Below are 21,837 nucleotides of genomic sequence, written 5' to 3'. Positions count from 1 at the left end.
GCTGAGACGGGAAGATCACAGAGTCCAGACCAACTCCAGCAACTTAGAGAGACTCATAGCCACCTAGCATGGCCCTGTTTCAGAACCCAGACCCAAAATAAAAAGGGATGGGGGTGTAGCTTGGAGGTAGAATGTTCCTAGGTTCAGTCCCTAGTAACACACACACACACACACACACACACACACACACACACACACACACAGTTAAAAAGAGATGGGGGAGGGGCTCTAGTTTGAAGGTTTCAATCTCTAGTGAGAAGAAAATCCTTATGTATGAGATTTTTCTACTTTTACAATGAATAAATTATCTTGAAATAGATTATTTTTTAAAAGAAGAAAATCAAGAGCTTTTGAATCAAAGGTATTGATAAATACAATGAAAATATCAATGATACGAGTGCAAGTGGAAGTTACAGAGTCTTTGAAGGCGGACTCGACAGTGTTGTTTCTGCAGTGTTCCGTTAGCGTGAGGTGTAGGCCAGCTCACATGCAGGGGCTGGAGAAATGGACTTTGCATCTGGATGGAGGAGCCACAAAGAATAGTGCACAACCACAGTCAGCAGTTTACTTGATGTCAAAGGTTTCTAGAGAGCAGTATCTTTTTAAGGGTACTGCTGATAAGTTAAATAGCTAAACAAACCAGCATTTGGACAGCATATGTAAAAATATCTTCTATAAAAAGCTTGAGGATATTTGTTGTACCAGATATAAGCTGAAGGATGATTATTGTAATGTTCTAAGAATCATGCACTGTTTTATAGTTAAGCAGGTACCCAAAGTAGCCTTTTTGGTCTTCCCTTTTTCTTGGAATTTAACTGAGTTAAAAGAATGACTGCAAGTAAATTCTGGATTTCTTTATGATCTTTCACATAAGAAACACATATTATTACTTAACATATTTACTTAAATATTCTTTACGATTTTAACATTTTTTTCCTTTTGCTAATAGTATATAAATTTGTCACTAACATGCATGTGTGAAGCATGGGAAGAAATATTGATGCAGATGGATTCACGTCTCACTAAGTTTGTGCAGGTAATATGACTACAGTTTTCTCTGGAGAGAGTTAAAAAGTACATGTTATCTGTATTTTTTATCAGTCTGATTTGTAAAAAGTTAAGCTTATTCTTTTCATGTGGCTTGGTTTAACCTTATACTGTTTTGTCAGAAATTTGCAAAAATGATTCTTATTTTCCTGTCACTATAATGAAGTACTGAAGTTGGATGATATATGAAGAAGAGGTTTATTTAGCTTCCAGTTTGAGAGACTGAAAGTTCAAGATTGTGTAGTCCTGTTTGTTCTTTCTTTGGTCAGTAGAACTTCATAGCAGATAAAGTCATGGAGGACCATGTGTAAGCGAGATCACATGGGGAGACAGAGCCATAGAGTAGGGAGGGATCATTCTTGCTCTTTTGTAACAACTTCTGTTCTCAGGAGCTGTCTTGGTCAAAATTCTACTGCTAAGTCCCAAAAAACTGACCACACAACTTAGACGAAGGAAAATTGATTTGCTCACAGTTTTTGGAGATTTCGGGGTTTATTTCATGTGAGGTCAGGATCTGTGGATCTCAGGACATGGTGTCAGGAAGCAGAGAGAGGGAGAGACCAAAGGCTCTGCTCTTACATTAAGGCCAGAGGCAAGAGAATCCCCTTAGCAAGCAAGAGGATTCAAAGACTAAAGCAGTTAGTTCATAAGGCCATACCCCAGGGACTCACCTTCAGCCAAGCCCCACTGGCTGCAGTTTACTAAGACCCAGTAAATCTATCACAGTGGACTTACCGCTGATGAGATTACAGCTCGCAAGTCCATTGCATCAGCTCTGAAGATTAATGCATGGACTTTCCAGGGGACATTCTGAATGTAACCATAACAGGAACTAACAGCTTCTCGTGAGAACTACCTTAATTTCTTTCCAGGGTACCACCCCAGTGGCCTAACCACCTCCCGCTACACCCTACCCCTTAAAGGTTCCACCACCTTAAGACTCGGTTGGACCAAGCCTCCAACCCTGGGGACAGTTCACATCCAAATCAGAACAGTCTTCCCATTCATACAGCTTAGGGAGGACAGGATTGTAAAGTGGAGCACGTGGGGCTTGGCGACCAGGTCAGGTGTTGAGATGGCTGACCAGCTGTCTTTACTCACTGATATTCAGGTGGTTGATTTACGTAGGGGTTTGAGGGAAGGTTGAAACAAAGAAAGGGAGTTGTGTTCTATAATTTTGAATAAATATCCTTGTGATTTATAAAATATATATCACACTTTTTAAAAATTTCATATAGGAGAAGAACACAACTACATCAGTGCAAGATGAATTCATGCATTTGCTGTTGTGGGGGAAAGCAAGGTAATACACTCAGGTTAGGTGCTCTTGCTTCTACTTTCATTTCAAGATAATTTTATTCGTTGTAAAAATTAAAAAGGAGAAAACTCTCATACATAGACCCCTGCTGTATATATCTTTCCAGGCTTTTCTTTGTGCATTTTTGTGTAGTTCTTGTTTTTTTTTTTTTTTGTGTGTGTGTGTGTGTATATACTTCTATAGTTATTAAATGTATAAAAGTTTTATGTTTTTATGTAGCCAAACTAATCTTTACCTTGTTGGTGCCTTAGAAAGACTTCTTTCATCTTAAGAGTATTCAAAACTTGACTGTATTTTCTTCTAGATTTTTTTGTGTGTGTTTCCTTTTAGAGTGTGACTTAATTGGCTCTGTGCTGTGGCAGGCCAACTCTTTTGTCTGGTGTGATTTATTGAGTATTACACCGCTCTCTTAACTGATTTGAAGTGCCAGTCAGCATACAGTGAATCTTCATGTGCATTTCAACCTATTTGGGCATTTTGTGTGTTCCTTTGTGATTATGACAAGGTTCTCAGTGATTGTTTACTTGTTTGAAAATCTAGTTTGTAGCTGGGCGTGGTGGCGCACGCTTGTGATCCCCGCACTTGGGAGGCGGAGACAGAAGGATCGCGCAGGTTCGAAGCTTAAGAGACCCTGTTTCCAAAAATAAAAAATAGGTCTGGGAGTGTTGCCTGGAGGTAGAAGGGCTTCCAGAAACCCCAGTACCACCAAAATAAAAAAGAAAAAAAAAAAAGAAAAAAAAAGAATCTAGTTTGTATATTGAAACCTAAGTTTTAAGTGATACATTCAGATTTTGAATGAAGAATGACTAAAAACACTTTCATTTTCATTGTAGCGCCGAACTTCAGACCCTCCTTATGAACCAGTTAACAGTGAAGGTACTGTTAAAGTATCTGTGTACAAATGGCAATGAATGCATTTTACATTTTTCATTTTTGGAATGGCATATAGTATCCTAGTTGTATGCTAAATGTATTTTCTTCTTTTAATTAGGGCTTAAAAAAGCTTGGCCAGTCTATAGAGTCATCATATTCCAGTATACAAAAGCTAGTTATCAGCCACTTACAGAGGTATGGAGACGACATGGAGCTTCTTGGTCTCACATCCATGTGCACATGGTGTTGGTCTTCCCTCTGCCACTTTCTCTTCGTTCGCTATTTTCTTTTTGAGCCTTTTTCTATTTAAAATTATTGCATTGATATTTCAAGGGCATCTTGTCACACCCAAGATTTAAAGAGTCAATAATGATGATTCTGCTTTATGAAATAATATTCCACTATCCTTTCACCAGTTTAAACCTCTGTCTGGGCTTCTTTTTTTCTCACTAAACCATGAGGTATACTTTAATATGAGCCATATACCTTTTTATGAACAATGAGATTGAGTATCTTAGTATATAATTTTATAGCCTCCAATGCATATTTTGTGTTTTCATTTAACATATTGGCATTTCTGATTATGATCATTTTCACAAGAAGAGACAGTAGTTCAGAATTGGTTAGATGGCCGGCCCGGAGTTACTGTCAGAGCTGAGACTTGCTCTTAGGTCTTCTAGGTCTCCTGCTTTTCTGTCTACAGCCACTTCAATGAAGCAGTTTACAAGTGGATGCTGAGTTAAATCTGGATAAAGCCTTTTATGCCGAGTCCCTCGCCCCAGGCTCCTCGGAGCCCTGCAGGACTTTCTGCTCTGGTCTCCTCCAGCCCACACTTTTCCCTTGAATGTATTTTCCTTGATGGATCTAACTCCCTTCAGAACTTCAGTGCCATCCCTTTGCTTGGAGAGCCAAGACCTGTGCATGGCATTTAGCACACCTTCCTCTCTGCCTTACCTATACTAGTGGCCTTTTAGTTTTCCAGACTTGACATTTTGTCTCTCCCCAGAGGTTTTTTTTTGTTTTGTTTTTTGTTTTTTTTTACAAACTTCTTGTTTTCTAGACCACTCCCACCCTGCTCTTCTGTTCTTGAACTCAATTCACTCCTTTAAAAAAAAAAAAAAATTATTTATTTATTTACTGTGACACTGGGAGTTAGACCTAGGGCATTCTATCTCTGAGCTACACTCCCAGCCCTATTTCTTATTCTTTATTTTGAAACAGGATCTCATTGAGTTGCAAAAGGCCTCATTAAGTAGCTGAGGCTGTTCGTGAACTGAGATCCTCCTATCTCAGCCTCCCAAGTACTGGGATTACAAGTGTGCGCCACCACACCTGGCTCTGAACAACTCCTGAGGAGCCTTCTCTGATCCCCCAAGTGCCAGGACTAAATGTGAAGCATAATTTGATCGTCTTACAGTCATGTATGTTCATTTCAGTAGTCATGATGACCAGATGCTTCTGCTATAGTTTTTAGAACACTTGTAAGAAATAATTGTTTCTTCTAGACAGGAAATTAAAGCTACCTTCAGTTCTTATTTCTGAAGGCTTAGAAATGTTCAGGATAGTCGCTACCTACCTCTTTGATGATAGTAGTGATACTTCTTTCTGCTGTTTTGCTAGTGGCTCAGAGTCTTTATTATACCATTTGAGTGAATTGAAAGGAATGGCTTCCTGGAAGCAAAAATATGAACCTCTTGGACTAGATGCTACAGGAATCGAAGGTAGCAATTTATTTTGTCAGTAGAGTGCATTAGACAGCTTGCTTGTTGAGAAGTGATGCTTATTTATTTATTTATTTCCCTTAGATGCCATTACTGCTGTGGGCTCTTTCATACTCAAGGCAAATGAACTTCTTCAGTAAGTAAGCTAGGATCATGTTTTAATTATCCATGTATTTACTGTTTATCTTACCTTATGGAATGCAAGATCCATGAGTACAGAAATTTTTATCAGTTTTGTTTACTGCTATATCCTCAGTGTCTAGAACTCATTAAAACATGGTTAAGTGATCAGTAATGTCTCTTGGGGAATGACGGTATTGGACAATTAAGAAACTTCCTCAGAAAACAGATCATACATGATGTGAGAAGCATGAGAAAAAAACACAAGGGACACTGAGGACCAATCCATAAAGCCTAATGTCTGACCAAGTGGAGTTCTTAAACAAAAAACTAGTTAAAAAGAGTGAGCTATTAAAATAATAGCTGGAATTCAGTTTAAAATGGCTCTTTCTTATTACCAGCACAATGAATGGAAAAACCCACATCTAAAACTGCTTTTGTGAGCTAGGCGGGGGAGGGCATCATGCGCACCTGTAATCTTAGTATTTGGGAGACAGAGACAGCAAAATCGTAGATTGGTGGTTACCCTCAGCAACCTACTCAGGCCCTCTGCAACTTAGTGAGACCCTGTTTCGAAATAAAAAATAAAATAGGGCTGGGAGTGTAGCTCAGAGGTAGAATACCCCTGGGTTCAATTTCCAGGGCCACAAAATACACACATACATACATACAATATTAGGGATAAAGACTAAAATTTTGAGAGGAAAGGAAAAAACCTTCAGAGCAATAAGAATCAGAAAGCACAAGACCCTATCCACAAGCATTAAAAAGTCCAGAATCCAACAAAGCAGTGCTTTCAAAGTTATTTGAGAAAATGATTTCCCCTTTGGACCTTTGTAACACTTTTTTTTTTTTTTTTGTGGTACTGGGGAGATGGAACCCAGGGGCATTTTACCTTCAAGCTACGCTCCCAGCCCTTTTTATTTTATTCTTTATTTTGAAACAGGGTGTCACTGAGTTGCAAAGGGCCTCACTAAGTAGCAAGGCTGTCCGTGAACTTGGATCCTCCTGTCTCCGCCTCCCAAATGCTGGGGTTACAAGCGTGCACCACCACGCCCGGCTCCCGCTTTGGAGCCTTAATACCATCAAAAGTCACCATTTAAGTGTGGGAGCAGGGTCCAAGTATGTTGGCACACGATCATAATTCCAGTACTTGGGAAGCTTCAGCAACTCAGCAAGCTCTTCAGCAGGTTAAGGAGACCCTGCTTTAGAATATAAAAGAAGTAAAAAGAGCCGGGCATGGTGGCGCACGCTTGTAATCCCCACACTTGAGAGGCTGAGATAGGAGGATCGCACATGTTTGAAGCCAGCCTCCGGTTTAAGAGACCCTGTTTCCAAATAAAATATAAAAAAAAAAATAGGTCTGGGAGTGTAGCCTGGAGGTAGAAGGCCCCTGAGTTCCATCTCCAATACCATAAAAAAAAAAAAAAGTAGTAAAAAGGGCTGGGAGTGTAGCTCAGCCAGGAATTCATTTCCTAGTGGGTTTAAAAAAAGTGCTGGGCGTGGTGGTACACGCTTGTAATCCCCGCACTTGGGAGGCGGAGACAGGAGGATTGCACTGGTTTGAAGCCAGCCTCGCTGGCTTAAGAGACCCTGTTTCCAAATAAAAATATAAAAATAGGTCTGGGAGTGTAGCCCGGAGGTAGAAGGGTTTCCAGGAACCCCAGTACCACCACAAAAAAAAAAAAAGTATGGGGGTAGGAGAAGTGGCACATTACGTGTACCCTCCATATCTGCTTTCTGAGTACATTACTGAAGGTTGCTTTTCAGAAAAATGATTAACTGAGGAAAGAAACGGACAGTTTTGGAAGACCTGATCTAACCTGTGAAAGCAACAGGGAAGGAGCCCGTGTGGCTGCTGCAGAGGAGAGGCGCGCTGTGGCCAGCGGAGCAGGGGTGCGGGCTGCAGGACGCACCTGACACAGAGGGATCTGAGTGGTGCAGCGCCACCCCTCAGGGCAAGAGCAGGAAGATGGGGTAAAGACAGCAGATACAAGAACACAAGGGAAACAGAACAGGAACATCACATAGAGAATAACCTCTGAAAGTCGATACATGGAAGAAATGCAATATAGTATGGTTTAAGAAGATGGAAGGAGCCTATAAAAGAACTAAACAGAAAGACTCACAAGAGCCAAATGGCTCCCTCTGGAAAGAGGACCAGTGGGAATTTTGGCATTAGCTTGGCTGCCTAGGGAGGGGCAGGGGATGATACTGTTCTGTGTTCATTGGTGCACAAGAGGGTTGGTTGCATTGTATTGTTGGGTAACAAGATGTTGCAGAATTTTATTTCAAATGATTTCTTTTATATAGAAAGGTGAATGTACTGACCTACCTTCCTAGTGGTATTATGAAACACTACTTGGAAAGGATTTTGAAATGTAAGAAGGAAAAGTGCAGGTATTTTATTAGAATAGTTAGATTGCGATTAAAGAGGGTTTTTTTTTTTAAATAACCTTTGTATTCAGAAACAGATAAAAATTAAGACTTTGATATATAACATTTAATTTGGGGACACATTTGTGTGAAGCCGAGGGAAATGCAATTTTTAAGATCTCTTATTGTCAGGATAAAAAAAAATTAGCTGAGATGAGGGCACAAGCTTGTGATTCCAGTATTTGGGAGGCTGAGACGGGAGGAATAAAAATTTAAGGCAAGCCCGACAACTTAGTAAGACCTGTCTCAAAACAAAAAAGATCTGGGAGTGTAGCTTGGAGGTACAATGCCCCTAAATTCAGTCTCTAGTATCTGTGCCTCCCCCCCCCACCACCAAGAAAAAGAATTAAAAATCAGCTTCAGAAAACAATGTCCACTGATGTCAGAGGCAGTGACACACAACGCATTTATAATGATTCTCTTCTTGGAGTTGATGGTTTTTCCTACTGACCAGTGGTTTTTTTGTTTTGGTTTTGTTTAACTGAGAATAATGCTGAAGACTGTCTATTCCTGATTTCTTCTACTTGCAAAGTTAGAAAAGGATTTCACAGTGTACTGAATACCGGGAAGGACTATTACACGGTTTACAGCAAGGCAGTTACAGCCAGTTAGAATCTGAGCTCTTTGCTGTGTTTTGGAAACGAATCAAGATTTGATTTTTTTTTTTTGACATTTTATTTTTAGGGATGCGTTTGATTTGTAAAATTTGCTGTTCCAAAGACTTAAATGTCATCCAGATAGGCTAAAATAGAACAGTAAGGATTATTATATTCCATGACGAATTGGATGATGATATGTGAAACCACATAATAATCTTATTTCTGACTTCTTATATTTTTATCTTTTTAGGGTTATAGATAGTAGCATGAAAAACTTCAAAGCATTTTTTCGGTGGCTCTATGTGGGTAAGTTATATTCTTGTCATTTTAACATCCTTTTAAAAATTATGGGAGTGCCATTTAGACTGCTTCCATGACTCTAGTAAAGTTTCAAATGCCTACTAGAGAGAACAGTATAATGAAGCCCTTTGTGAACTCCACCCACCTCCCCACAGACATAGTAAAGCTAATTTGTAACACATTTTGTCTCTGTCACTCCCAATGAGTTCATGCTTTTTTAACCTTCTCCTGCCTGGTATGGTTAGGATAACATTTTCAAATCCCTGCTTTGTATTAGGCACTGTTAAAAGCTCTTGAGTAGATCCTGTTAGGTACTTTAGTCTTCTGTCTCTAGATTTGTGCTGCCCAGATGGTAGCCTCTGTGGCCTTAAAATGAGTTGGGATTATCTAAAATTCATATTCAGAGTCAGCCTGGCTACACTTGAGATTCTGGATGACCCCAGGTGACCAGTGGCAGCACAGGACTGGAGCAGCTCTGCTGGCCTTCCACTGGGCAGCGGTGCCGCAAGAGAGCGTGCGGACCACTGTGCAGGGCTGTGCATCACCACAGCCCTTTGCGTTTGGATGGGCAGTTATACTTAAACAGTACTATTGACTTGGTATCAAATGTTTTGCTACTCACTCGGCAGTATTTGTGTATTTTATTTAATTTGTACTGCTTTTTTGTGTGATCTTTGTGTGTTGGGATGGCACACTGGGGCTTAAACCCAGGGGAATTCTACCTTCAAGCTACACCCCCATGTCTGTTTTATTTTTATTTAAAAACGGGGTCTCTCCAGGTTGATGAGAATTTCATTACTTGCTGAGACTGCCCTCAAACCTGGGATCCTCCTGGCTCAGCCTCCAAGTACTAGGATTATAGGTGTGCCACCAGGCTCAACTCTGATCTCTAAATATGCTTGGAATATTCCAGCATGTGTGTTCCTCCGGGGTATGCAAATTAGTGTAAATGCAGTTCATCTTGCATTTGTTAAAATTCTAAAGAATGAAGGAAGTGGTGAATTACTTGTGTATGTAGCAAAAAGTCAAGGGAAATAAACACATTTCCTTGATATTGTAAGGCTTTGGAGGAGAGAGTTGCTCGCAGATTTAAAGACAGTATCATCAGGTTAGAAAAAAAATGCTTGGTGCACACAGTGTTACCACAAGACAGCAGAGTAAGGTTTGTCCAGTGGCAACAGATTGAGTGGAAGGAGAAAGGGAAAAGTAATGGTTTAGAATGCTTAGACCAGTTATGACCCTGCGTGTACAAGTAAATTTAACTTTACCCATTAGTTTTTAACAGAAAAGTAATCTTATCTTAGTGAAAAAGTTTGTTCCAAGTGGGAGATTTAACCAAGTAAAACACATTTTTATATTTGAAATATATCTTATTGAAATTATGTCTCGAGTTTTCCTTTAAAGATAGTTTTTAACTTTATATTTCCAGCAATGTTGAGAATGACAGAAGACCATGTGCTTCCGGAGCTGAATAAGGTATGTATGGGTGTAGTCGCCCTGAATATCCACGCGCTCCCTGAATAGGGTAGTGTATGGTATAGTCGCCCTGCCCATCCACGCGCTCCCTGAATAGGGTAGTGTATGGTATAGTCGCCCTGCCCATCCACACGCTCCCTGAATAGGGTAGTGTATGGTATAGTCGCCCTGCCCATCCACAAGCTCCCTGTCGTTGCCTTCAACTGACTGTGGATTGAAATATTCTGAAAAATATCTACATCTGTCCTTTTTTTTTAAATCATATTTCCCTTAACAATTTAGTAGAACACTATTTACAAAGCATTTATATTCTATCGTTAAAAATAATCCACATATGGTTTTAGCACATGGGAGAATGTACGTCTGTTGTGTGCGTTTACACCATTTATGAGAGAGCTTGAGCACCTGTACATTTTTGGTAGCCGTGGGGTCCTGGACACCGGCCCTCTTGTAAGTGGAGGGACAACTGTTTTCTGTTGTATTGAAGTTGCCCTGGTGGAGCTGGGCACTGCTGGTCAGCTTGGTACTCTTAAACACGTAGTAGTTAATAGGATGTTTGACTGTAAGCATTAGACTAGATGAATTCATTAAGCTTTTTTTCCCCCCCTGGAGCTGGGATGAAACCCAGGGGTATGCTACCTCCAAGCTACAGCCCCAGCCCCAGATTTCATTCTTTATTTGGAAACAGGGTCTCACTAAGTTGCGGAGGGCCTCACAAGTGCTGAGGCTGGCTGCGAACCTATGACCCTCCTGTCTCAGCCTCCCAAGTACTGGTGTTACAAATGTGCACCACCACAACTAGGTCAGACATTTATTATTTCTTTGTGGTGAAAACTTCGAGAATCCTCTTACAGCTCTTTGAAATCTACACTGCAGTATTATCTACAGTCACCCTGTAGTTCAAAAGCTTGCTGAAGCTCCTCTGGCTCTGCAGTTTAGAGTAAAGAATATTGCATACTATTATTTATAAATATATACTATGCTTTATATCAGTAAATATATAATAAACTTATGTAATGATGAAAATAACTATCACAATACAGGTTTTCTTTGATCTTGATGTGTGTTCTTTTTCTTTTTTGTTGATAGATGACTCAAAAAGATATCACATTTGTTGCTGAGTTTCTTACTGAACATTTCAATGAGGTAGGAACTTGATATTTCTGTAATGCTGCTGTTTTGAAAATAATTTCAGTAAACTTGGGCAGTGGAAAGAAGTAATCAAACTTAGTCTTTAGCAATTTAGTTTTTTAAATTATTGAATTAATTAATGGTACTACGTATTAAACACAAAGTGTGTAATGTGAACTTCAGTTTGTGTATGTGTCTTACAGTTCATAAAGAAAAGAGTAATTGCTTTAAACAGTGCCTTATAGAATAAAGTTTTTGCCTTAAGTTTAGGATTTATTCTTTTTCTTTTGAGCTTAAGAGTTAAATTGCTTTTTCTTTCTAGGCTCCAGACCTTTATAATCGAAAAGGAAAATACTTTAATGTTGAAAAAGTTGGTCAGGTATGGACTTTGGATTAAGCTGAGTTTGATTTAAGAACTGATTTAAAAACTTATCAGTGTTAATCTACATTATCTGAATCTGAATCTATACCACATCATGTAGCAGTTCTGTTCTGTCGGTGAAATAACCAAGGAGGAGTAGTAGTTATTAAGCTATTTGGTCAAAGAATACTTTTACATTCTTAACAATTTCTGAGAACCCCAAAGAGCTTTTGTTTGGGTTGTTATTTGTTAATGGTAGCTATTATTAGATATTAAAGTTAAACAATAAAAATTATCATTCATTAAAATGGATAGCTCTACTTACCATTATATATCAATATAAATATTTTAATGCAATAGCTGTTTATAAATAATTCAGTGAAGAATGGCGTGCTATATTTTTGCAAGTCTCTGAAGTCCAGCTTAATGGAAGACAGCTAGATTGTCATTTGCTTCTGCAGTCACTTTTAATGAGTTGATTTGGTTAATGCATAAGGGAAAATCTGGCCTCACGATATGTCTCTGGAAAGAGAGAAAAGTATTGTAATGGATATTTCAGGTAGTTGCGGATATCTTTTGTTACTATCCTAAATCTTGACAAGTGATAGTGGCTTGGAGATGAGTTTCATTGTAAAATCTAAAATTGCATCAATGAACTTTTCATACTCTGTTACTTAAAATCTATTCATCTCTCCTGCACTTTGAAGGCATCTTTTATCTATGCGTGGTTTTATAACATCGTGCCTGGGTCTTTTGAAAAGGTGGTTCACTGAGTTATGCAGCTCTCTCAAGTGCTGACACTTGTCATCATCTAGCATCCAGAAATCATATTTCATTTACATCACCACCAGAAAAGTCTTTAATTAATGTGAGGCTAAGTACACAGTGGCAGATGAAGGTTCTAAAATTTGATTTTTTTTTTTTTTTTCTGTACAGGGAATTGAACCCAGGGACATTCTACATCCAAGCTACACCCCAATACTATTTTTTATTCATTATTTTGAAACAGGTCTCGCTGAGTTGTGGACGTCCTCACTCAGTAGCTGAGGCTGGCTACAAACCAGTGATCCTCCAATCTCAGCCTCCCAAGTACTAAGATTACAAGTGTGTGCCACCACACCTGGCTTAAAATTTTATTTATTTTTTTAATGCTTGAAATTGAAGCCAGAGCCTCATGCTTGCTAAACATGTGCTCTTCTACTGAGCTACATCCCCATTCTCCAAAATTTTCACTGTACTTGAAAGTGTTGATTTTTCATTGGCAACAAATACTGTCAGTTGTTTATCTCAGAGTGACGGTTTCACTTCATTTATTTTCAAGAAAATGACTACCAAATACTCATGTATGAATTTTCCTTTGTTTTCCAGTCATTTCTTCTAAGTAAAAATGAAATTTTATTTTTTAAGAAAATGTTATAATCTCAGTACTTAGGAGGCTGAGACAGGAGAACCACAGGTTTGAGGCAAGGCCCTCTGCAACTTAGTGAGACTCTGTTTCAAAGTAAAGAATAAAAAAAAAAAAAAATAGGGCTGGGGGCATAGCTAACAAGTAGAATGCCCGTTGATTCAATCCTCAATACTAAAAACAAACAAACAAACAAAAAACACACACACAAAAACCTGACTTAACTCACAATAATTTCATAATTGCTTTTCCTCAAGATAACTTTCATTGGTATGCATTAAAAAAAATACCTTATGTGTAACTCCCAGTTTTGTCCCATACAGTATTACAGATTTATATCTAAGCATTGATTTGATAACACTAATAATTTAATTTAATATAAGTTTCTTCAAAGATAAATGAAACTCTAACCAGACTATTTAACCAAATTAAATAAAAAACATAATGGCTGCTAGTATGATTTGTGTCCACTACTTCTACTCTCGTAAAGGCACCAGCTGGCAGTTTTCCCACCATCCGAGGGTGAGCCACCTCTTGACATTACTGAAAACCCAGTACTGACCTCATGGACCTCTCAAAGCATCTTGGGGATTCCCATGGGTCTATGGCCACACTTTGAGAATAGCTACCAGAGAGAATATTGACAGCTGGTACTTGTAAAACTGCCGACAGTTGGTACTTGTAATACTAGTTACATATGTATAACTTACATATGTAAGATTAACATACGATCATGAAAATGAGACTCAGAATTTAAACCCAATTTGCGATGTCTACATCTACTGCATTCTGATCTTTTCATGGTTTGTAGTTTGTTTAGTTGTTTGGCATTTAGCTGATTTTGGTCACCTCTCTTAGGAAAATAATAGTGCACTATTTATTATTAGTGGATTGACAGTAAAACAAATTAACTTACCGAGTAGAAAAATGTAAGTATAAACAGTTTTTGGAGTCCATAATTCTCTGCTTTACTAAATTAAGTTTTAACCCTGGGTTTCTAGTACTTGAAAGATGAAGACGATGATCTTGTGTCACCCCCTAACACGGAAGGAAACCAGTGGTATGACTTTCTCCAGAACAGCAGCCACCTTAAAGGTACTTCATGAACCAAGCAGCCTTGGGCTATGCTTTTGTTGATTGGAAACCAGGTCCTCAGGAGGTCAGCTAGTGGTGTGGCTGAACAGTTACCTAGGTTCTTCAGATTGTTTACAGTTCCGCAGTGGATAGAACATACTCTGAAGTTAGCCGCAGACACTGTAGTGAGAGGTTTTCCCCTCCCAATACTCAGTGTCCCACAATTCAGATCAGATCTGACTCTTCACTACCCTGAGTTAGTGTCAAGCTCCATGGGGCTGAGGATCCCACCAGACTTTCCTCGCTGCAAGGAGTCAGAAATGCCAAGTCCCTTGACAACTCACAGCTCTGTCTCACTTGGCTACAGGGGTTCCCCCAGCCTTCCTCCCTTCAGGTTAGATAATTGCTCGGGTGGCTCAAAAACTCAGACTACTGAGGTTTCCTGGTTTGAGTGTTATAGAATACACCTCAGAGCAGCTGAGTCAAGGGACATGCACAGGAGTAGGCATGGAGGAGAGGCCAGAGCTCCCATCCACCCAGCACTCCATGCGTTCACTGTGAGGAAGCAGTCTAAACTCCATTGTTTGGGGGTTTTATGGAGGCTTCATCACAAAGACACAGTGGATTAAATCATTGGCCATTGGTGGTTGAACTCAACCTCCAGCGCATTTCCCTTCCTTGGAGCTTGGGGATAGAGCTGAAAGTTCAAGCTTCCGATCAAGGCTTGGTCTTGGCAACCAGCCCCCATTCGAGGGAGATAGGAGCCTGCCAGAGTCTCCTCATCAACACAAAAGCCTCCCTGGGAAGTCTAAGGGTTTTAGGAGCTCTGTTCCAGGAACTGAGGACAAAGGCCACGCCTCTCCCTATGGTACCACAGCACTTGTCACCACTGGGAGCTTAAAATGATAACATGATTAAAATTCACTTTACCCGCCCGTTGGGGCCATGAGCTGCCGAGTGCCGGGAGGCTTATAGGGACCATGGACGACGGTGGCCGTCAGAGTCAGGTGGGCTCGACTCATAGATCCAGAAACAGTCGGCCGCAGGGCAGCTCCTAGACGTGCTAAGCTGCGTTAGGTTTTCATCTGAAGACTGAAGAATATGATGCCTGCTTCATACAGCTGTCGGAAGCAGCAGAAATGATAGACGTGAAAAGACCCTCGTAGAGTAGGGATCAGTAAGTGCTGAACTGTAAGTCGTTCTACCGATAAGTTAGCCTTCTGAAGAGTAAACGGACATTTACCTAGAGCTGATTTCTTGTCTCTCGTTTCAGTTTTAGTACCATATTCTTTCAGAATTATACCAGACGGCCGTTGTCATTACATTGTGGCGAAGGATAGAGGATCATAAAATTTCTTCCAGACGTAGCTTGTGGCTTTTCTAGCTTATCCTGTTGTTCTAAGAGTTAACAGAAACATACTGTTGGATTCTGATGGGAACAAGCTAATGCTAAGTGTAGTTGTTTCTAGTGGCTGGTGGGGGGCTGATGGGGGGCAGCAAGTGGTCAGTTTTTGTTGTTTTTGTTTGTTTGTTTTTTGTTTTTATACTAGGGATTGAACCCAGAGGCATTCTTCTTTCGAATTACACCATTCCTCCATTATTTTTTACTTTTTGTTTTGAAACAGGGTCTTACTGAGTTTCTGATAGCCTCACTAAGTTGCTAAGGTTAGCCTCCAACCTGTGTTCTTCCTTTCTCAGCCTCCCAAGTATTGGGATTATAGGTGGGCGCCACTATGTCTGACCCATGGTCATTTTCAAATGAGGCGTATAAAAGTCCAGTGAGAGCCGGGCACAGTTGCACATGCTGTAATCCCAGTCTGTGGGAGGCTGAGATGAGAGATTCACAGGTTTGAGACCAAACTCGGCTAGCTAGTGAGGTTCTCCACAATTTAAAGAGACCCTTTTTCAAGAATAGGATCGGGCTAGAGGTGTAGCTCGGAGGTAGAATGCCCCTGAGCTCAATCCCAGCACCACAAAAAGAAGTACGATGAGAATTCCACCATGAGATGAAGTGGACAGATTCTAACAGTAGACTATTTTTTCCTAATCATTGGTTTGCTATGTACCTATTTTTGGTTTTGCTTCTCTTTTGTTTGAAACCAGAAAGTCCTTTGCTGTTTCCTTATTATCCTCGAAAATCCTTGCATTTTGTGAAAAGGCGGATGGAGAACATTATTGATCAATGTCTACAAAAGCCAGCAGTAAGTTTGAAAGTTGGAAAAGGGCTGTCTTTATGTAGAATTAAGAATACCTGCGCTGTTTGACTCATCTGTGTGAATGGCCAGAATTATGAGGATGAACTCTATGGAAAGGCTGATATAGGGCTGTCTTTTTCTATCAAAAATGTCAGTTTCAAGCCAGGCGTGGTGGCACACACTTGTAATCCCAGTACTTGGGAGGCTGAGACAGGAGGATCGCGGTTTCTGGTCAGCCTCAGCTATTTAGTGAGGCCTTCTGCAACTTAGTGAGACCTTGTTTTAAAATAAAGAATAAAAAATGGGGCTGGGGGTGTAGCTTGGAGGTAGAATGCCCCTGGGTTCCATCCCTAATGGAAAATGGCAGTTTCGTGGGATTCACTCTTAATCATCTTGTTAACTTATTACATAAATTTGAAAAAATAGATTATTTAAAATGCTGGCATCTCTAGTATACTCATTATAAACATTCTGAGTTATAGAGCTAATGAGACTCTTTTTTTAACCAAAGGATATAAATGAATGGTAAATGTTAGGAGAGTGGAGGAAGGTGATCCTCCACCTGCCACGTGCTTAGCTCCAAGGGCCTCTGCACCTCAGAATAGTCCTTTTTCCTTCCGTTGTAATTGTCACTGAGGCTTCTTCCCTGCAAGGTTTGACGGTGTGTGTGGTTTTTTAATACACTTGAAAAGTGACATTCATAGTTTATATATAATATCTCTGTATATGGAAGTGTTCTAATTATGTTCTTATTTTTTATTATTATTATCTTTTTCCAGTGCTGGGGATGAAACCCAGAGCTTCATGCATGCTAAACAAGTGCTTTATCACTAAGCTATAGCCTCAACCTCTCTAATTTTTTAATCTTACCTTATTTAGGATGTAATTGGAAAATCGATGAATCAAGCAATCTGTATTCCATTGTATAGAGATGCTAGAAGGTAATCCTATTTGCCTTTGGGTGGGAAAATTTAGTAGTCAATTTAAATTTTTCTCACTCTTTTTCTTTTGTTTTAGTGAGGACTGTACACGTAGATTGTTCAAATTTCCTTTTCTGTAAGTATATGTTTCTCCCCTATCTCGTGTGAATAATATATTTTCTATGCTTAGATAGCTAAATACCATATTATGACATGAATTTTTTTCCCTTAGGTGGAATAATAAAACTTCAAATCTACATTATCTTCTTTTTACTATTTTAGAAGATTCACTTTATAAAATGTGCATCTTAAGGAGACATACTGATATTTCACAGTGAGTATTATTTTGAAGTTTGAATCAGAGACAAGATTCTTATTATTTTTAATAATGAAAAATACAGCTTCCCTTCCAACATGCCAGGTCTAAGTCAAGCCAGCTCTTGTCTTTAGGTTCATCATTTGTCCGCAGTCATAGTTTTCACATCATTAAGGGGATAACAGCTGAGTTAGGAAGCTATATGAATCCTCGTTAAAGATTATTTAAGTTTACATTGGTATGTAGGGTTTTTTTTATGGTTAGGAAAAATATGACCGCAGAATTAGGATTATGTCACCAGGCGTGGTGGCGCACGCTTGTGATCCCCACACTTGGGAGGCAGAGACAGGAGGATCGTGCAGGTTTGAAGCCAGCCGTGCTGGCTTAAGAGACCCTGTTTCCAAATATATATAATAGGTATGGGAGTGTAGCCCAGAGAAGGGTTCCATCCCTAGTACCACCAAAAAAAAAAAAAAAAGATTATGTCTATGAACTTTTAGACATTTTTAACTGTATTAGTGGGTACTTTATGGAAAGGATTTTTACCTCTAGTAAAGCGTGCTGTTCATCAAACAAGAGGCGCCGCCCACAGAGATTTGAGAATCCAGGGCAGAAGTGTTCTGGAAGGTAAATCATGTTCAGTTGCTATTTGTATCTTAAATAGATTTAAATCTCAATTTGAAGGATGTGTTTTTAGACCAAGATGTAGCCAAAGAAAAACATTTCGAATGTCCTTAGTTAAGGTATTTAGCTACTTTGGTGACTGTTAAGATTTCCAACCAAGTCAGTTTGTCTATTTAGGTGTTTAAATTTGGGACCAGTATTCTAGAGAGAGAGCAGTCCTTGCTGTGGGATTTGTTGGGTAGGTAAATGTACTAACACTGCCATTCATGTTCTTTAAGAATTTGGATTATTGGCGCTCCAGGTTGTCCCACGCTCTCTCTTTTCTCCCCCTTTTTCTTCAAGATCTGTAAGCAATGGATTAATTGGTATTACATTTGGAAGCTTCACATATGCCACGACTGAAAAAGTCAGAAGAAGGTAAATCTTGAATCTTATGTGGATGACATGTACGAGTGCTCGTGTGTGTGTGTGTGTGTGTGTGTTTAAAGTGGTAACAGTAGGAGAGTGTGGTCAAACTCAGTTGCAGAGAAGGGCTCTGTCACTTCCAACAGAGAAGCCAGAGTTCTTTACATAATTTATACATAGAGGATGATTTGTCTTCTAATTGGATAGAACTCTACTGCCCTGCAGAAATTTTTGTGGCATGTTTTCATAGGAAAAATGAATTCTTCTGAGCTCCCAATCTGCTAAGAAATTAAATGTGGTTCCACAGGGCAGATGAGCCACAGGGCTCAAATTCTTATTGCCACAAAAAAAAAAAAAAAAGGAAAGTGCTATTCTCACCAACCTGGTATTTTGTTAGTCTACAAAAGGGTGATAATACTGAAGCCGTCCCTGAGGCTTCGCAGGGAAAGAACCGGCGCCGATCACAGGCTGGGCCTTTTCTCGCTCTTTTTATCTTACGTGTAACCTTTTTTTTTATAGTAAAGACTTTGGAGTTGCTTTTTAGTCTCTTCATGTGTCAAATCCTAGTTTTTATCTTCATTCTGGTTAATTCCGTTTACTCAAGGAATATATAAGGTATCGCTCATGAATTTTTTCAGGCTGAGGCTTAGTCAGTAATGTCAGGAGTTTTGAGGCCAGTTGTATTTTTGAAGATTAGTACAAAATGTAATTGTGAATTTAGTACAAACTAATACTATGTTTTAACTGTTGTAGAAAATGTCCCTTAATTAATTTAGCTTTTTTTCCTGGTTGGTGCCAGTACAGTGTTATATAGGCAGTGGTTTCGCAGCAATCCTAATATAACAAAATTGATTTTACTTCTAGCACCTACAGTTGTTTAGATGCACAATTCTATGATGACGAAACGGTGACAGTGGTTCTTAAAGACACCATGGGTCGTGAAGGAAGAGACAGGCTCTTGGTCCAGTTGCCATTGTCTTCAGTGTATAACAGTGAAGATTCTGCAGAATATCAGTTCACTGGGACCTACTCTGCAAGGTAACAAACTCGTTAATAAGACCGTCTGCCTGTTATAGCAGCTAGCTTGCTTTTTGTTTTTTTTACCATACATGAAAGATTTCAGTTTATTGGGTATACTGGGTAATGTTTTCTAGTTACTAGGGATAACCATGGAGCCAGCTGAGGAGAAATACTCCTACTTTTTACTTTTAAAGTGCTGACTTAAAAAAAAAATAAAAAATTTTAAAATGCTGACTTTAATAGCTCTCCTGCCCTTGGCTTTAATAGTAAATCCAGAAGTATTTGCAGAAACAACATGGGGAATTATTTGGGGGTGGAAAATGATATTTCTTTTTAGTTATATTTTCAAGAGTAGCATTAACCCTAGTTTGTAATAGAATTGTTTTGTATTTGCCTTTAGTATTTTTCAGATTAGGACCTCAGTACCATGTAGAGAACACATGATCAATTCTAAGAGAAGGATTTAGTTGACTAAGATTTTTAGGTAACTAAATCCCTTTTCTCATTTAAAAATGTGTTTTCCTTGAAAGGGAATCAGAACTACACTAAGATGATACCTGCCTATTGGGGATTACAATATTTTTACAGGACTCGATAATCACAGCTCGTTCATGGCGTCACTGCTAGGATTCCATTGGGAATGGGGAATGGGTAGAGATAGAACTCATAGTTGCCCCTGATGCCACCCGGTGGTGCAGGGACAAGAGCCCCTTTTGACTCAGGTTGGTTTTCCCCTCCAGGCTGGATGAACAATGTAGTGTCATTCCCACACGGACCATGCATTTTGAGAAGCACTGGAGGTTACTGGAAAGCATGAAAGCTCAGTATGTTGCTGGGAATGGTTTTCGCAAAGTGTCCTGTGTGGTGAGTATTTGCAGACTGTTCACTAAGGAAGAGCACCAGCAGGAAGTGCCATTGCTTCTGGGGAGCGGAGCCTTCAACAAGTACATGATAGCACTTAACGCATGAGGCCATTTCAGTGAAACATCTTGTGATTTATACTCCATTGATTTTGAGTTTGTTATGATCTTAGCTATTTAAGTCTCTTATTCAGAAAAATTTTAGTAAGTAATTAAGAATAATTCCAGATTTTCATAATCTCATGAGATTTTCCCTATTATATGTAGAGACAGCTTTTTTTGTAAAACCATCCTTTGATTTAAGCTTTTGATTTTTGATTTTCTATCTATAGTGTGTTTGTTAAACCATTAATTAAAAAGTATATTTATTTGGTCTTTTCTTCCGTAGTTGAGTTCAAATCTCCGCCACGTGCGAGTATTTGAAATGGACATCGATGATGAATGGGAGCTGGATGAGTCTTCGGATGAAGAGGAGGAAGCGGGTGGGAAGCCCGTGAAGATCAAGGAGGAAGTGCTGTCCGAGTCTGAGCCGGAGACCCAGCAGGCTGCCGCCCCGGCCCTGAACCCGGAGATAGTCATTAAGGAGGAGAAACTCGACCCTGAGCTAGACACCTGACCTGGCTCACCATTCTGCTCTCGGGCAGACAGGACACGAGAAGGACTAAGGTGGCTTGGACCATTTTCAGATTTCTTTGTGTAACAAAGGAATAAACAGTAAATTTAATTTTTTTTCATATTCTGTTGCATCTTCTCTTAGTGGCCTGGTCACGATCATAGACTTAACATTTTGCTGATTTCTTTTTAATACCGTGTGGAGAGCTAATGTTTAAGGAAAACACAAATTGAATGTGAGGACAAACGTCAGTCTTGTTTTAATTTTTTTGGTACTGGGGATTGAACTCGGGGCATTCTACCTGTGAGCTATACCTCCAGCCTCCATTTTTTTATTTCTTATTTTGAACGGTCTCACTAAGTTGCTGAGGGTCTTGGCTAAATTGCTGAGATTCAGATTGAACCTGTGATCCTCCTGTCTCAGCCTCCCAAATACTGGGATTACAGGCACGTTCCACCACACCTGGCTAAAAAGGCCAGTCTTCTCTGTCCAAAAAATGTCCAAAATGATTCCTATTTGAAGAAATTAAATTTAAATAATTGTTCATCACCAGAAGTTTTGATGCATTTGTTACTTTCAAAACTTAAACACCATGTATTCCTATTTGTTCATCTTCCCCACCTCATTCATTTTAGGTCTCTCGAATACATATTAGGTTACAAAATGAATTATGCAGATTTACTCTAAGGCTAAGCCCATGTGGATCCTGCCTTTTATGATTTAAATAGCAAAAACACCGCCTGATGCCTACACAGTTATTTTTCTCATTGTATTCCTTTATCTGCGCTCTGAAATTCTGTATCAGCAGTGTCTGGATGTCTTTTTCCCTGTGTAGACTTGGTCAAGGGCAAATGGTAGCTTTGATCGACTGTGTGAGCTTGAGAACAGGAATCAGCTAAACATAACCTCCTGTCGGTGCAAATGAGCTACGGGCTCAGTCCTCCAGTAGGACAGTGTTCTCATGTGACTGTCTAAGAGTCTTCATTTTACAAATGAATTCTATTATCAGTTCTCTCATACCTA

General features: G+C 39.5%; 1 protein-coding gene across 1 annotated transcript in view; it reads left to right on the top strand.

The window, feature by feature from the left end:
- The window catches only part of ANAPC4 (anaphase promoting complex subunit 4), a gene marked incomplete at both ends in the record, with an annotated part of 35,654 nt that extends 14,837 nt beyond the window's left edge, over window positions 1-20,817 (top strand). Inside the window, 19 exons of the mRNA XM_080697265.1 lie at window positions 950-1,036; window positions 2,286-2,350; window positions 3,199-3,241; window positions 3,357-3,433; window positions 4,859-4,959; window positions 5,044-5,095; window positions 8,365-8,420; window positions 9,844-9,890; window positions 10,980-11,036; window positions 11,344-11,400; window positions 13,789-13,882; window positions 15,965-16,062; window positions 16,936-16,997; window positions 17,074-17,112; window positions 17,209-17,310; window positions 18,259-18,333; window positions 19,186-19,359; window positions 20,082-20,205; window positions 20,590-20,817. Coding sequence (XP_080553391.1) covers window positions 950-1,036; window positions 2,286-2,350; window positions 3,199-3,241; window positions 3,357-3,433; window positions 4,859-4,959; window positions 5,044-5,095; window positions 8,365-8,420; window positions 9,844-9,890; window positions 10,980-11,036; window positions 11,344-11,400; window positions 13,789-13,882; window positions 15,965-16,062; window positions 16,936-16,997; window positions 17,074-17,112; window positions 17,209-17,310; window positions 18,259-18,333; window positions 19,186-19,359; window positions 20,082-20,205; window positions 20,590-20,817 — 1,638 coding nt within the window. The remainder of the gene's footprint in view (window positions 1-949; window positions 1,037-2,285; window positions 2,351-3,198; window positions 3,242-3,356; window positions 3,434-4,858; window positions 4,960-5,043; window positions 5,096-8,364; window positions 8,421-9,843; window positions 9,891-10,979; window positions 11,037-11,343; window positions 11,401-13,788; window positions 13,883-15,964; window positions 16,063-16,935; window positions 16,998-17,073; window positions 17,113-17,208; window positions 17,311-18,258; window positions 18,334-19,185; window positions 19,360-20,081; window positions 20,206-20,589) is intronic.
- Window positions 20,818-21,837: the final 1,020 nt, after the last annotated feature.

The sequence above is a fragment of the Muscardinus avellanarius genome, assembly GCF_963383645.1.
Source record: "Muscardinus avellanarius genome assembly, chromosome: 6".
In the NCBI taxonomy this organism is placed as follows: Eukaryota; Metazoa; Chordata; class Mammalia; order Rodentia; family Gliridae; genus Muscardinus; species Muscardinus avellanarius.
This window is presented reverse-complemented; position numbering and strand designations above follow the sequence as displayed.